General features: G+C 43.9%; 1 protein-coding gene across 9 annotated transcripts in view; it reads left to right on the forward strand.

The window, feature by feature from the left end:
* Window positions 1-1,357: 1,357 nt before the first annotated feature.
* GPATCH2L (G-patch domain containing 2 like) overlaps window positions 1,358-16,804 on the forward strand; it is a 33,006-nt gene continuing 17,559 nt past the window's right edge. Inside the window, exons 1-8 of one of the 9 annotated variants that reach the window (XM_048059843.2) lie at window positions 1,358-1,475; window positions 2,077-2,410; window positions 2,520-3,190; window positions 8,957-9,021; window positions 12,186-12,362; window positions 12,629-12,708; window positions 14,804-14,871; window positions 15,780-15,834. In XM_048059843.2, the coding sequence (XP_047915800.1) occupies window positions 2,532-3,190; window positions 8,957-9,021; window positions 12,186-12,362; window positions 12,629-12,708; window positions 14,804-14,871; window positions 15,780-15,834 (1,104 nt within the window). In that variant the 5' untranslated portion in view covers window positions 1,358-1,475; window positions 2,077-2,410; window positions 2,520-2,531. Of the gene's footprint in view, window positions 1,476-1,942; window positions 2,411-2,519; window positions 3,191-8,956; window positions 9,022-12,185; window positions 12,363-12,628; window positions 12,709-14,803; window positions 14,872-15,687; window positions 15,728-15,779; window positions 15,835-16,804 lie in introns of those variants that run through there. The other 8 variants (XM_048059844.2, XM_048059846.2, XM_066998130.1 and 5 more) reach the window with 8 other exon arrangements.

The raw sequence follows: 16,804 nt of genomic DNA on the forward strand, positions 1-16,804 counted from the left end.
ACCAGTCATTTAGGGGGGAGCAGGGGGAAGTCGCGATCTTGGCAATTATCACCCTTTCAGAATAACTTCTGTTCCTGGCCACATGACAGAATAGAGGCAGAAAAAAATATGCAAAAATACAAAAGATAATAGATCCATGAGCAATAAGCAGCGGTGTAGATTTATAGAGAACAAATCATGTCAGACAAACCTGATTACTTTCTCTGATTTAATTTACAAAATTAGCAGATGAAGAGAATGCCATGTACATAATATATCTGGACTTCAGCAAAGCCTTTAATATACTGCCTCGTAAAATGTTACTTGAAAAATGAACCAATATTGTCTTGAATATGAATGCTGCCACATGGATTAAATAAACGGAAAGACCGGAAACAAAAGGAAACGCTAAGTAAAACGTGAGTGTGGGGACACACTTGGCTTTACTGATGGCTGCTGGTGATCTAGAAAATGGGGAAGATTATAAGAATATGCTGTGACAATACGAAGTGAGGTACAGCTCTTAAGGACAAGGGAATTACACAGAGAGGTTTAACTTGAGAAATAACAAAGTTTCATCCAGATATATAAAATCGGTGTGTCAGCACTGAAATGAAATGGAGGAGTTTTGGTAGATAGTTTACTGGTTACCTACATCTTACAATTAAAAAATAAAAATAAAAATCAAGCAGCGCAAGAGTGAGCGCATGACAAGAGCTGCGAACATACAGCTTCTATTAGCAGCTAATGATCTGTAGAGACACGGGCTGGGACTCCGACAACAGGACCTACCAAAGCACAAATCTTCAGAAAATCGATAAGGAACACCGGGCCTTCTACAGGGCAGATGTTACTTTCATTCGCAAGCAGGCCAGAGGTCAGATAAGCCGGTGGCTGATATTTCCATAAATAAGAACTTCATAAACCGACCCGCGGCACCTGATAATATACACGCACTAAATCAAGGGATGTGTCGAGATTAGAGATCTGGGTGCCGAGCTTCAGGAAGGACCTCAGACGCTGGGCCATGTGTCTGCAGGTGTTCAGTGGTCACTGGGGTGAAACATGAAAACACGGGGGGATCTTCATGTGGGACAAGTTGTGGTCGTGCTTTGGGGTGACAGCGAACCTCGGTGGCGTGGCAGCAGCCCCAGCACCTCACAGACACCCCGCCACGAAGCAGTGCCACGTTGAGGCACCTCACGTCCACCCTATCCCAAAAGCGCCTGGAAGAGGACCAGGGGACACAACTCCGCGAGCTTAAGCCCAGTAACAGGAGCACTGCGGCGGGGACACCCGTCCGATCTCCCCGCCATTACACGGCGCTCCCTCACAGCACCCCGCCGGCCCCGAGGGGCGGGCCGGGAGGCGCCGCGGCCCCGTCCCGGGCCAACCCCCGGCGCCAGGCCCGCCCCTCGGCGGGGCGGGCGGGGAGGAAGCGGCCCGGGGAGGCCGGAAGCGCCGTTGCGAGGGGCGGGCGGAGCGGCCGCTGGCCGGTGAGCGGGGCCGGGGGGCCGCGGCCCGGCGGTGGGGCCGGGAGGGGGCGGCGGGGCCGAGAGCGGCTCGGCGGGGCCGGGCCGGGCCGGGAGGGACCGGGCCGGGCCGGCGGGGCCCCGGTGGGCTCCCCGGCCGGGCCTCGGTGCGCGGCAGGCCCGTGCTGCGGGGCCGGGGGCTGCCCGGCGGGCTGCGGGAGGGCGCCGGCTGCCCCTCGGGGCGGAGGGGCGTCGTGGGGCGGCCGGGGGGGGGGTGCCGGGGGCGGCCTGCGGCAGCCGGGGCTGCTCTGGGACGGGGCTGCGGGTGTTTGCAGGCTCGGGCCCGGTGGCTGAGTGTGAAACCTTCAGTTTGGGGAGGGAAATCCCGCCTCGGCGTGGCACGGAGGGGGAGGTGACTGTGGTGGGGTTAGGAGTTTGGCCAGGAGCTTAGGACACCGACAGCCCAGAGGTAGGGCGGGCGGGCGGGTGGGAATTCTTCCTGTGGCAAGTGGGGCTTGGTCTTACCCACGCTGTTGTAAGGAGCACAGGGTCCGTGTGTCTTGTTTTGCTGCTGATTTGGTGCTGACTTGCAAACTGCCTGTTTTACTTTTTGTTTTGCTCCCAGCTTTACTGCCTGTCTACTTTCTTGAAGACTTCAGTCTGTTTGCCGTGCAGGCTGATCCCTGGGGCTTATAGTAACCAACACAATCACATCAGGTAGAGAGCTAGTTGCAGGCTCTGTTGCCCTTAAGATGTGTAATAAAGCACATTCCTTCAAAGCAAAAGATGCAGCCGTAAGGCCTTTCCAGACGCAGAACACTTGACCCAGCTGCCGCAGTAGCGAAGTCTCTGCCACCATGGTTAGAAGCGGGTTTTAACTCTTGCAAAAGGAAGGAAGGAGTGAACATTAGCCCAAGAAACAGCAGTTGTGCTGCATTGTTTCTCCTAGGCAGCTCAAAGTAAGTGTGTAACTCAGTTAATGTTACAAAGGCTATAGTATACTGTGGTTTAGCAATGTGTTAGTAGTGACACTTATGTCTGGTGCTAATTGTTTGCTGTCGTTTTTAGTAGGTATTGCCAATGGATGAACTGGTGCATGACTTGGCTTCAGCCTTAGAGCAGACTTCAGAACAAAACAAGCTGGATGAGCTATGGGAAGAGATGGCCCTAAGCCCACGGCAGCAGCGACGTCAGCTTCGCAAGAGACGGGGTCGCAAACGACGCTCAGACTTCACGCATCAGGCAGAGCATGCCTGCTGCTACAGCGAGGCCTCAGAGTCAAGCTTGGATGAAGCTGTGAAGGATTGCCGGGAGGTGCTGACAGCCAATTTCAGTGACTCTGATGACACAGCAGTGGTCAAACGACATCCAGCTCTCAGTGCCACCCTGAGGAGCAAGCAACACTCATGGCATGAGTCAGACTCCTTTACAGAGAACGCGCCGTGTCGACCTCTCAGGCGCCGTCGGAAAGTCAAACGCGTGACATCAGAGGTGGCTGCCAGTCTCCAGCAAAAGCTTAGGGTGTCGGAGTGGAACTACGAGAGGGGCTGCAGGTTCAAGTCAGCTAAGAAACAACGTCTTTCACGCTGGAAGGAAAACACCCCTTGGACATCATCTAGTCGTGGCCTTTGTGAAACAGGAGAGAACAGGCCCTTCCTCAGCAAAGGGGGAAGGAAGGAGCGGATGGAGTGTGAAGCTGATGAGCAGAAGCAGGGCTCAGATGAAAATATGTCTGAATGGTGAGATCTCAGTTTCTTCCCTGTGTTAGAGCTAGATGGCTGCCTTGCTTGCACCTGCTTGTAAATCCTGTGCTTTGCTTTTATAAGTTCTTATCAAAATTATTCAGTGCTGTTCTCTTTTTGAAGAGGGGAAATCCCTCAGCTACTTTTAAACTGTGGATTTTTTTCCAGCAGCATTTCCTGTTAGTGCTGTACTGATGACCCAAACACTTTGAAAAGTTGGCGAAGTTATTATGTTTCTGACTTATATTATACAAGCACCCCTCTGAAAAGTCTGTGGCCCTGCTGCTACAAAGTAGCATGCTTGTGGCTTGAGAATTGGCAGCTAAATCCACTGCGGGCACTTGGGTTGTCTGATTGATTTGAACTGATCTTAGCTTCTTGTTTTCAGAACTTACCATAAGTAACAGAGAACAGGTCAGATCTCCTATCGTGACCACTACCCCTCTGTGCAGGTACTGTATGGACCTCAGTCAAAACATCTTGTCTACAGTTTTGCATCTCTGAGTGGATCTGGAATCAGGTCCTGGAAAGCTAGCTTTGGGAGAAAGTAGTGAGAAGATTATTTCAGTTTCACCCAGCTTCTTTATACTTAAAGGATAGGTCCGCACAAGCAGCGGAGTCTGTGTCCAGTGTCCAGTTTTGAAGAACTTTTGATGAAATAAGAAATGTAAAGAGATGAAAATAAGAAATGTAAATATTGTGGTCTGAGTTTGTTCCTGTGTTGCTCTTGAGAATTTTTCCCTTGAGTTTCATTTTTAGAATATTTGGGGTTGTAATGCTGCTTCTGTACAAAGAGACTTTTCAGGTTAGAAAAGAAACAACTGCTGAGAGTCAAATGGAGGAGATTTCTTAACGAATGGCATACTAAAAGGGAATAGAGACTGTCATTGTGTGAGAAGCAGGAGACGTTCAATACAAAAATTGTATTACTTTTCATACACACAATTTTTGGAACTCTGCTGTGGGACACTTTGGAGAAACTTTTCTGTATCCAAAAGGGGCATGTGGAGGATGGATTTATCAGGGGCTGTTAAGCATTATAGCCCAGGTGGAAGATCTTGCTCAGGAAGTCCTGAAATTGCTGGAAGCTATAGGATCATACCGAGGAAATAGTCAATTGGTGTTATGATCTTATATTCTTTCCTTGGGCATCCACTATAATAGGCACCGTCAGAGAGAGGACAGTGAATTTGACAAGTATAGTTGTTTGCTCCAGTGTAATTGTTCGTATGTTCGGGTTCATTTAAGTGTTCTGGCTGTCTAGCTGCTGCAGTTTGTCAGAACGGACAAGTGGCACTTGGTTATCGAGGGCTTTGTGGGTAATAGCTGCAAACTCCTCAAAGGTATTTTCTGCGAGACTCTGAAAAGCACAGGCTGTGATACGTCCTCACTGTCCTGATCCCGGGAACCACTGTTGCTTTTTTGGTTTGTATGTGACTGCTAGAGGATGGAAGTAGCAAAAAAAAAAAAAAAAAAAAAAAAAGGTCTTTTTTTCTTGAAAAGTGGCTCTCTTTAGGTTAAAAAGTGAGTACAGAGTGGGCCTTTTCAAGAGACCAGTGGATGTGTTTTTGTTATGAGTTGTTAAAAGCACTTCAGTCTTTTCAGTGCTGTTGCTGGTAGTCCAGGAAAGGAAACACGCCGAGTAGCCCCTGAATGTTGCATGTCACTGGTGATGGACTGAGAGATACCCTTACTTGATGTGGCAGTGATGGACAGGGTTCCTTGAGGTTTTTTTTCCACCAGTCAGAGCCTGTTCCATCATGTCAAACTTGAACTTAAACCAGCAGGCTTTCATCCAGCCTTTATTTGTGCCAGACTTTAAAAGAGTAAGCAAACAGCTTTGTCTGGACTGTTACTTAAGGACCATGCTGAGGATATCGCTTTGTTCTGTCTCAGTTGTCCCTTGCTCTCAAACTAATTATTGTGCAAGTGTCTGCATCAAATGACACTTACCATCTGCTGCCAAATCCTTGGGATTCTCTTTCTGAGAAATCAAATATTTCTCAGAGTATTTGATGTCTCCAACACCACATGTGTGATCTGCGCTGTGACTCACTAGGGAGGGTCAAAGTTGGAGAGAAACACACGCAACCCTCTTCGCTGCAGACTATCCCTCGCAGCAGTGAAGGATCACGCTTTGGTTTCTGCTGCTGCAAATATAGCTGCTAGCAGAGCGAAGCTGGCTGTGCTCACCCTGCTCTTACTCTGCTCTAGCTGCTTTTCCTGGTACCATGAGAGGAGTACTTTGCACAGATGTGTAACAAGGACATAGCCTGAGGAAAGGAGAAGAAAATTGGATGCCTAGGAGAGAGGATCATATGGGTGTCATCACAAGCTGAGGGGAGGGAAAGTGACTGATAAAACTCACGGTACTTGGAAACAGCCCATCGTGATCGAGCAATTTATGGAGTGTTTTGGTACTGTGTTGGTTCCGGTGCTGTTCTTGGCATCATTTTGGTTGGAAAAACGTTCAAGATCATCACGTCCAACCACCTAACACTGCAAGTCCGCTGCTAAGCCATGTCCCTAAGCACCACATCCACACATCTCTTAAATACCTCCAGGGATGTTGACTGCACCACCTCCCTGCCTCCTGTCCTTTGCTTTTCACCTGAGAAAAGAGACCCCTGGTGATGGGGAGTTTCACAAAACTAATGTGTTTTTAGACAACTAAGTTGTACCTTCAGAACTGATGGTTTCTTTCACCTTCTTTTTCCTCCACTCCAATGACACTTGCTTTTCTTTGTTATGTAGGAAAGAATCTCTTTAAATGCTAACATACCTGCATTTTCTCTGCTTTCTACAAAGCCCCTTATCCTAAGTCAGATCAAAAGCCTACTGTATTCAGTAGATAAACTCCCATTCATTGAGAAAGCTTTGGAAATGTATACTTAACTGGGAGGTAGTACTTCCAGTTTGCTTGTAAGGCTTCACCTCATCTTTTTGTGGAAGAAGATGTGCTGCATCATTGTGGTTCAAACTGTGCATGAAATTTTTGAAATTGCCAAATGTGGCAAGAGGTGAACTGAGAGAAGGAAAGATGTGCAGGAACATGATGAGGGAAAGTGATGTTTCTAAGTTGGGTAATGACATGACTCAAAGCCTAATTTGTAAATAATTGTGGAAACAACAGAGGAAGCAAGTGATGTTAGTTTAAATAGTCATCTGTATATTTGTACAAGGGTGAGAATTAACTGCTAAGACTGTTAGAAGTAACCTTCTCTCTCTTCTAATGCTCTGAGATTCCCTGCAGCCATAATAAAGCAAAGGGAAATTATATATTGAGTGCTGAAGTTCTTTCTCTTGTTGATCTAAGCTGAGTACTCTCAGAATGGTCTGGGTTCAGCTTGAGGACAGAACAAACCATGGTACAAGAGCTGTCTGACGGATCACTTTGAGTGATGTGCTGGCTAGTGAGAGATGTTTGGTTTGGCTAATCTGCTATCAAGTGCTGTAACTTGACTTTTTCAAACTGCATTGCACTGACCCACCAGTGCTGTGACTTCGCTGGCTGATGCTGATATATTCTGGCCTGGGAGTGTAACCAGCGCTGCTGGAAGGGAGCTGTTTTGATGACAGCCTGCAGTGGCACTCGAGAGCCTGGCTACGCTGATGAATTGGAGGCCAGTCTCTCAGTAAAGAAAAAATTCCTCTCTTGGAAGGCAAGTGACAAAGACAGAGTGTTCAGCATCCCCTCCTTCTCCAGCCCAGCCTGACCTTCTGCAGCCCCTCGGTGCCTCTTGTTTTCTTATTTTTATAGAAAATCAATATCTCTCCTGACACAAACAATAGCTCAGGAGAAAGAATAAATGGGGGAAACCTGAGATCTCTGTCCATCACCTCTCACTTTAACTCCCCCAAACTATTTAATTATAAGCATGCTTTGCTCCAGGTGTTTGTGACAGTGAAATTGCTAAATGAGGACCATTTTAACCAAAGATTGGGTGATCAATAACACTCTATAGCAGTAGGTTGTTGGATCAATAGGATTCATTATTTCATGGTTAAGGTAAGTAGCCTCCTTTGCAAGTGGAGGTCATTAATCAGCGCTTACTGGACCTGCAGAAAGGCTCGTGGAGGAGTCTAGTTTGTGTTCAGCCCTGAAGTGTAAAATGGGCAGTAAAGAGGGTGAGTGAGGTCCACAAAAATTCATTCAAGTAAGGCACTGGCAGTCATGTTTATCTGTAAGGAACTAAAGAGCGCTCAGTACAACAGGATGCTAAAAGTACTGTTAACGTGATCTGGAATCTTGACTTAATGCGTTTTCCTTTCTCAGGCACCTTTCCTCTGAGGATGCTAAAACCCTTATGTAGCAGTCACTCAATCCTTGCATCTGCTGCTTGTGAGGACTATTAATCCAGGCTTTCAAAAGGGAAAGCAGCCATGCTAAGAGATTTGCCCAGGGTCATACAGTGAGTTGGTAGGAGAGCTAGGAATGAAACAAATGACTCGTGGTTATCAGTCCTTGGCCTTAATTGTTATTGTGTTTATGTGGGAGGGCAAGTGGATGGCCAAACTTTGTAATGAATTGATTGGGAATTTGATATTAACTTACATACTGAAATGTGGGAATAATATACAGACCATTCATCCTTTCAGTTTAAATGGCCTTTATGCAATGATGAAGATGCGGAGTTTATAGATACCACACATGATGAGTTAATTTGGTTACACTTCAGAGTGTATTTTCCAAGAGCAATAATATACTCAAGAATAGGTTTATTATGTTCCTGCAGTTCTTTGGGATTACACTTCTTGTGATAACGCATCCTTCTGCTTTGAAAACAGAGGGGTTTTGTGTCTAGTATGACCCAAGCCCCTTGGAGTGGGCAAGGGATGCTTTCTAACAACTCTCCCCGACTGGGGATTGACTGGGATGCTGACTTACATCTGATGTTCACATCTTCTGTAAGGCCTTAGTGCTAAAGGGGTGGGCAGAAAGTAGCTCTGCTTGTTCTTATATCTCTCAGCTAAATCGGGGGAAGTACTGCCCGAAGTGTCTGAAGATTGATTTAATATCAGCATTAAAGCCATCAGATGCTTGGGACTGACCTGAGCATGTACTTCTGCTGCAAATATTCATCTAGTTTTACAGTCAATTAACGGCTTTCTACACATTAATTTCTAGTTTAATTCATTGGTTCAGGAATTAAGTCTCCTGTAACCGCTTCAGCAAATGCAAAGCGTGCTGTGACAAGGTTGCGTTGAGCAGTAGCAAGTCGTGCTGTGCTAAGGTATTTGGCCAGGGAGTTACAAATGTACCCATTGCTCTTCCCTCTAAAGAAAATAAAAGTTGCTGTAGATTGAAGGGGGCTTTATGTAGCTCTGTAACACATCTGAGAAAAAGAAGTCTGAAATACAAAACTTCAGATGTTTTTCAGTAGCTGTTAAGTGACCCAAGGACAGTTAACTGCACTTAATTTCCTAGTGAGTATTCCAGACAATGTCAGAGTCAGGTTATTAACTCTAGTACCCGAGGCAAATGCCATTGTATTAATTACTTTTTGATACGTTAGAACTAGACTAGATACAGGATTCTACTCTTTTTCAAGTGATGCAGCATTGCTAGGATTTAACAGAAAGATATTATATCCCCTCCTAGAGCCAGCCACGTATCTGAAATGCAACGATACCTAATTTCTGTGAAATATGTATAGCATATTGGGCTCAGAGAAGCTCGTAAAATGTAAGAAAGTGGTTTTTGTTTTGTATCTGCTGGAATTGTAACTTTTTTTTAGTGTTTTTTGTTTGTTTTTGTTGCAGTGAAACCAGCAGTGTATGCAGCAGCAGTGATACTGGCCTGTTTACCAATGATGAGGGCCGCCAAGGTAACAACCGTCCTGTGATTTTCCTCAAGTGTTACTGGAGAATTTCTGTTAATTTATAAAGACAAAGAAGGATCTAAGTTTGAAGACAGACAGAGAGGGAAGTAAGGGGGAGAGGCCAGTGGCTGAGAGGTGCTAGAAGTTAAGAAAATGATCTGAGAGAGCTAGAAAGGTGTGATTTTGGTAACAGTACACTCTTGTATATCAGATCTATAACATTTAATATACATAAGAAATGACTATTATGGCAAGGCCTGGAAATAGAAGAGAAGTTTTAGAGCTTTCCCTAGTAAAAGAACAAAGTTCAAGATCTATTGCTGCAGGTGTTTTAGATGTTGTCTCCATACCACTACATCCTGAATCTGTTATTTTTTTCTCTATGGGTAGGAAGAGAAAACTCCAAAAAATCAGTTACCAGTTTGTTAGGCAACTACTCACTACTAAGAAAACCAGTAATGTGTGATAGATTTTATTTCTGTAAATATCTGTTCTTCCCTTGCTCTTGTGTGCATTAGTTGAGCCTAATATCTTCAATGTCTACTGCAGAAATGATTTCTTAGGGGTTTTGAGTGTGGACTGTATGGTGATTTTATCAGTGACAGCATAGTGTTCAGTTTCTGGGGGATGTGGTGGAAGTAAGTGCAAAAGCAGTTGCAGTAGGCACGTAGGCACTCAGGACTATTACGCTTGGAACAGGTGGGATATAACCCTAGAGACCTGTAAGGCCATGCAGCTTGTGCAGGTGTGCACTCTGTCACATCTCAAAAGCTAAGATTTGGATGAGATCTCTTCTGGGAATATGTGAGCGCTAAAGGAAGTAGAACCAGTAACTCAGTAGGAAAATATTGTTTCCACTGAGTTGTTACCAGCCCAGGTGTCTCTGTGAGGCAGTATGATGTTAGCAAGCATACGTACACTTTTGTAATGATGATGTGTTAGGCTGTAGGGCTGATTTGTTGTGACCGTAGATGGCTGGAGTACTTTCCCTGAGAGTGTGAATTTCAGAGATGAGCTTTGCCTTTGCTCAGAAATAACTATTTCCAGCTTCCCATACTTCAAAATCAACAGGAAGGTCAAATCTCCTGTCCCCTGTTTTTGCTGGTAACTCTTCTGGGGGAGCTGAAATTAGTGAGCACTTGCATACTAGGTGATGAAGCAGTGTGGTAACTGAAGTGTTGCATTTTTGCCTCATCGCTCAAGACAAGATTGGTGTGGATGATATGCACGTATACACGTGTGCATGTATACACACCTGTAAGAGGTTTGTGGTCACCTCTGCTTGTTTAAACAGTTTATACTGTAACAGTTTTGTGGGTAAAAGACGTTTTAACTTATGTTAAAAGGGTTGATGAGATCTTAGAAAATCAGATGTTGTTGCATTTTCAGGTTAAATAAGGAACAACTTTTTTCCCCCCTTTTTGACAATTTCTGGTCATAAAGAAGTAAATAACAGGTCTTTGCTTTAGCGAGGTGGAGAGAACACAAAACATTTTTTTTCTGTCATAGATCATATCAAAGATAGTTTTCTAGGCAATCCCAAACTGAGTAATTTGAAATAGCAATGTACTTAAGTTGAATAGAGCTTTTTTCCCCTTCTTTTGAGGTTATCTTGTGTAATATATATTTGCTGTGGCTAATTAAATGAGTTTTCTTGGAAATGCACTGGTAGCTGGAATTGCAGTGAGTGGAGAATTATCCTAGTGTATAATTGGATTGCAAGTTTTTGTTAAATGCACAGAAGTCTCTCAAGGCAAATGTTGCAGAGCTATCAGTATATGATCCTGGTTGTTAATGTTTGTCTTCTGGAAGTAGTGATTTGAGGTATTACATTGCTCTATGCTCACAGAGCCAAAACTGTAAGGGATATTTTTGCCTAAGTTATGATCACTTAGAAGACCTAGACAACATTACTAAGTTTTTGTTTGATGTAAGGTGGGTAGGGGTATGTCTATATTTCAAAAGATATTTGTCATAAGCATTCTTGATCAACTGACATATCACAGAAATAAAAAGCAGTGTGATAGCTTTGGGTTGAAATGTTCTGGCTATCTTCACCATTGCTGATTGGAGTCGGTTTTGGGTGCTGCTTCTTCTGTTATGTGTGAAGTGATTCATACTAGGATGAGGTTTTTTTCTGCTTTTTTTTGGCTGGCAAGGTGTGTGGGTAGGCATAATGGAGTTCAGTCAGGGATAATGTGACTTGGTGAAGAGAGAGAGAGAATAACTGGGAATCCTTGTGTCTTAATGATTAAGCAAATGAGAGTTTTCCCCAAGTCAGGTGCCTTAATATTTTAAGGCAAGGTAAAATACCTTGCAATTACACAGGACTGTTTCTTAGATGGGATGCTGAAGAGCTAAGTGTCCCTGTCATCTTCCTGCTTTTTTCTTACACTGCTCACGTGCTACTGCCTCCAGGGGATTTCTGGCCAGGCAGGTTTACCCTGAATGGTGTCCGATGCAGTTCAGTATTAGACTACAACTATTAATTACAGTGGCCCTGCTTTATGGAGTCATTTTGGTAATGACTTCTGTTGCTGCTGCTGCTCTAGTTTTGCAGGGAGGTTGTAGTTCTGACAGATTTTAAGGAATTTTGATTGAGCCAGACTAACTGTATGGTTAGTATTTACACTCAGAGTGACCATTTCAAAGCCTTATTTTTTTCCTGTTTGCTGCTGTATTAGGAGACGAGGGATCTGCATCATCAGTGAGTGTGCTCCTTTTGCTTACTCTGTGAGCCTGGTGTCCTGTTGTGAAATCTTTCCTGTGGTGGCCTAGAACACGTGTGCCAAATGATTGGCCTCTACTTCTGTCACAGTAATTACTTCAGAGAAAGAGTTGTGCATTAGACATCACACAGCATTGAACTAAGGTTGATGAGATGCAGCCGCAACAGAGTGCTAAAGCTGCCCTAGGCAGGTCTATAAAGAAGGCTTTGTTCTATAGGGAAATTTTGTAGACTGAGTTGTAGAGTTTAAAGCATTTAGTGAGGCCCCATAGTTACTGCAGATGATTGAAACAGAATACAAATATGAGGTTCTTCAGGAAGGAATTCCTAATGAGACTTCAGCTGTTGTTCCACATCCAAAAATGCCTACCTGTAGTACTTCGTGGGACAGTCACAGGGCATGTTGGTGTTTCTCATTGATAATTCTATCCTGTTTCTTTAGGAGACGATGAGCAGAGCGATTGGTTTTATGAAGGAGAATGTGTCCCGGGATTCACTGTCCCCAACCTCCTTCCCAAGTGGGGAGCTGACCACCGATCTGAAGTGGAGCGGATTGACTCAGGACTGGAAAAGCTCTCAGATTCCACATTTCTTTTGCCCTCGCGACCGGCTCAGAGAGGTGAGCTCCACAAGGAATGACTTGTGATTGTTAACTTTTGATGTGATGATGAGTAGATTTTATTCACAGGTGCTGCAACGTAAACTGATATTAGTGATCTGTTTCTGTAGTAATCCAATTAAAAATAGCTGCACTGATGGAGAACACACAAAAATACTCTTTATTCCTCACAGAGAGAGAAATATTGATTTGACCACTGAACCAACTATTTTTCCTGGCTGTTTTGCTAGGAAGAATTTTCAGTTTTCCTGTGTTTGATTTTTTAGGCTTTCATGCTCGCCTGAATCGCCTTCCAGGAGCTGCTGCCCGTTGTCTCCGAAAAGGTCGAAGGAGGCTTGTTGGCAAGGTATTCCCTTTTGCAAGATAATTCATTTGTATTTCCAATGCTGATTATTGCTGAAGTGCTATTCTAAGACTGCACTTGAATACTTTTCTGCAGAAAGGGAGCCCTGTACATTTTTGTTTCTTATAGTCTTTGATTTGGTTTAACAGCTTTCACTGCTGAAAGTTGATTGAGTAACCAACTGGATTTTGAGACAGGCTTGGAGTGGCAGAGAGAGTTGATTAGTGCTAAAATCAGTATGAAAGGAGGTCTGAAGATGAATGACAGAGAACATGAATATCAAGAAGATTTAGACAGTATATAGGGGAAAATAATGATAGCATGAGACTTGTACATGCCTGTAATTTGGGAGTACAAGGGCAGAGAGGCAAGCAAAAGCTGAAGGAAGGTAAAATTTTAGGTTGGGAAGCAGACTGACATAAATGGCTGCAGAAGCAGGGTGTTTCAGCTGTTCCATTTTTAGTGATGAGATAGAGTGAAAGGGTATATACAGTAATGTTACCCAAAGCCATTGACTTTTTCTTTGTGGACATTAACCATTTTTTTTTAGGCATAGGGCAAACAAAATGCTAATCCCATTCTTAAAGGAATAAATGATACTTGGCAGATGGTCTGGATGCTTGGTCTGGATCTTGGAGTGTGGAGTACAGTTGTGTACTATAAAAGATGTTTCTGAGAGTCTGCTGTGCTAGGTTTTACTAGGACGTGACCTGGAAGATACCAGCTTATATTCTGATTTGGCTGGCTTTAGAGAGTTTGTTAACTGTAAGGTGTGTTAGAGGGGCCTGGATTCTAGGCGAGTGTGATTTCTTCTTCAGAAGCTGTTGTCATACTTCAATATCGTTGTTTGTCCCTTCTTCCTTCCACTCACCTTGCTTAGTTGTAACAAGTGTTTAAAATATGAATCCTCAGCAGGCAAGAGACTGGCTTTGGGTAGGGTTCCTCAGGCCACCTGCAAGTGGCTGGGCCTGTTGGCAGCACCTCTAATGATCCAAATGAGAAGGATAATATTTACTTGTTTAATTCATCTTCATCACCTTAAAGGGATCTTTGTCATTTGCAGCGGAGGTCACTGCTCCCCCTTCCCCATCTCTCTCTAAATTGTAATCATAAATAATGAGTTTCATTCAGAGCTCCCCGCCAGCGAGCTGCTAATTACCAAAAGTACGGCTTGTAATTTACACAGTAATAAACCGTAAATTTAAACATTACGGCACTTTCAGTTAATAATTTTCCTGCTATAACAAATAGCCCATCTTTTACCCCTGCTGTTACTACTCCCCCTAAACTTTGAATGTGTTTTGCTTATGTAACCCGGAGTGAAACTGAAAATTCCTAACTGAGAAAACCTTTTACCCTCATCTTCAGACCCTTACCACAAAATGTGTTTCTTTCCTGGAGGGAGCTGCTATGCAGATATGAACAGCTGGTGCTTCAGGCTGTGTGTGTATGTGTACACCAGCCTCAAGCACATACACAGGGCAGTGTCTCACAGGGAAAAACATGCTCCCAGAGCAAGTCCTTTCTTCTAGGATATACGTTTTCTTTATAGATGCTAGATGTCCTCATGCTAAATTGCTGTTTCAGGAAGGGCAAACTTCATGCTTCCTCCTTGTTTCATTCACCTGCTCTTTGTGAATCCTCTTCTCCTTTGGTTGGAGAGGCTGGATGCACCTTTGTGAGGAAGATTTCTGTTAGTAGGGTGAGTAGTGTGATGTCCTGACCTCTCAGCCTGTGTCTGGCTCAGTTGACGCCAGCAAACTGGAAACAAGTATTCCTCAACCATTTTCCCTGTTCTTCACTGCATCTTTGTGCTGCATACTTCATGCTGGTTCAGTCCTTGGTGCACCCCTGTGCAAGCAAATGTAGTAACTAAAACAGTAAAATAAATAAATAACAATGGCAACAACAACAAAAACCAAATGGTCTTCTGCCATTAGTAGTTAAATCAACTCAGTTGAGGTTCTAAAAGGAGAGGGTGGATACGTTTAGCTGAGAGTGGGCTGGGGGAGCAAGATCTATTCTTACGGGCAGTAGCAAACTTTTAGGTCTGCTCATTGCATGAGTCTGCAACCTTTTACCTGTCTTTGTGTTTCAGGAGACCTCCATGAGCACTGTGGGCACCGAGAGGCTAGGTCATATTGTTAGTGATCCGCGCCAGAAAGAGTAAGGCCCTTAACAGCTGTTGGGTAGAGCTTTGGGAGGGGAGGAAGAACTATGGGGTCCTCTTCCCTTCTGTGATTGAAGGGAATGAAGAGCTTTGGGGTAATTTAAGAATGCAGTGACCTGCTGAATGGGAGACAGGCCTCTGCTGACAGCTTCTCTGTTTTCTTATTTGCAGTTGCTGACTATTTTAGTTACTAGGCTGCCCCAGTATGTTGACACTGCTCAAATGTCCTTTTGGATCCAGTCAGCTTTTTCTTTTCCCCTCTCTTATACTGTGCCATTGTAATAACTGCATATCTCCTGCACAGTGTGAGAAGATTGAGCCCTGTATGTTAGTTATTTAAAAAGCTTCTTTGTGGACTCACACTATTGTTGCATACCCAGACTATAGAAATGATGCTGACAAGGCAGTAGTGAAATTGTATTCTTTCTTTGGTATTCTCTGTCTCCTTCCCCAGTTTGTGTTTTAAAATCGTATTCACCAATGGAAATAGACGTGGCTCCTATTCCTTGGCATCTCTCTAATGTTGTTCTTGTTGGGCTATGGCTAGGTAAAAGCAGGAAAGGTGGCTCCTCCTGAGTGTAGTGCAGTGGGTCCTGCCTGATTCATCACCAGTTGGTATCCAGTTTTTTTCCCTGGGTTTGAAATTCCTTGTTTTTAATGAGTCCTGTTGACGTTTAATCTTTCTCTTTCTCCCTCCATCTTTGTTCTTCTCTTGCCCTTCTGTCCTTATCCTCAACCCTCATTTTTCCCTCTGCGTTCCTTCCTTCCTTGGCGATGCTCCCACCTGTCCTTCCGACTCTGCCTCCTTCCAGTTTTTGGTTACCATCCATGGGGAAGAGAGATCGCAACCAGGTAAGCTGACTGTGCTCTACCTTTTTTATTTTCTTGGTTTCATTCTCTCTAGAAAGAACAAAGTGCTGGCTTCTGATTTCCCTCACACTGTGGCGTTTGCACGTGAGGTAAGGTAGCCTTGTCCCTTTTTGTTTCGGTAACTGATGTCTTCTGGGCTTTGAATGCAACTCATGTCACTGGCATTATATTGTCTGTTTGAACTGAATAGCTCACAAACTCCTTTTGTTTATCTCCCTGTTTCAGGTTAGCATATGCCTACCTCTCCAATAATGAGTGGGAGGGAGAGTAACTCTTGGCAGGAGGAACTTTGGCCTCACAAAATTCTATAATAATTGGAACATTTTTCTCTTTTTGAATGCTTTGTTTTTCCTTGCTTGGCTCAGGCTTCTACCTGATAGTCTCTTCAACAGAGAATGGGGGAAAAAAAGTCATCTGACTAATTAAATAAACAACTGCAACAGGAAAAAGTAAGAGGTGATTAGCAAGAGAAATAGGCACTTTTGTAATTGACTGAAGCTCTTGTGTAGGTACTCATACTGCTTTGTATTCTCTGTATGTAAATCTTGCATAGCTTCAGTGGTAGGAGGCTGTTTTACTTACAGTGTAAGAGCACAGGTTCCCAATAGCAGCAAACAAACAAACAAAAAAAACAACTTCCAATTGAGCAGTCATGTTGTAATGGTGTTCCTAGTAATGCATACTCCCTTCTGCTCCATTGCAAGTTGGTTTTTGATTGGTGAACACTAGGACTGAAAGTTGTTTTACCCTTCAAGTGACTATAAATACATACGTGGCAAGGAATTATTTCCATGCCTTTCTGCAAAGTAATTTCTAGGCCTTTGTGCAACTGTGCGTTTCTTGTTAATGGCAGCATTTCACATACCACTTTTATATTTTTAAGAATGATAACTCTGTAAGCTTTAAAATGACCTATATAAATCAGTTTTATTTTTCATAACTGAACTTGAATCAGCTGCAGAGAGTTACTGGTGATTCTTCCCTACTGTGCAGCTGTGGTGTTATTTCACTGATGGTAAACTTATAGTCCAATTTAAGGAGGAGCTCCCCGATAACAGA

This window comes from Anser cygnoides, chromosome 5, assembly GCF_040182565.1.
Source record: "Anser cygnoides isolate HZ-2024a breed goose chromosome 5, Taihu_goose_T2T_genome, whole genome shotgun sequence".
Classification (NCBI taxonomy): Eukaryota; Metazoa; Chordata; class Aves; order Anseriformes; family Anatidae; genus Anser; species Anser cygnoides.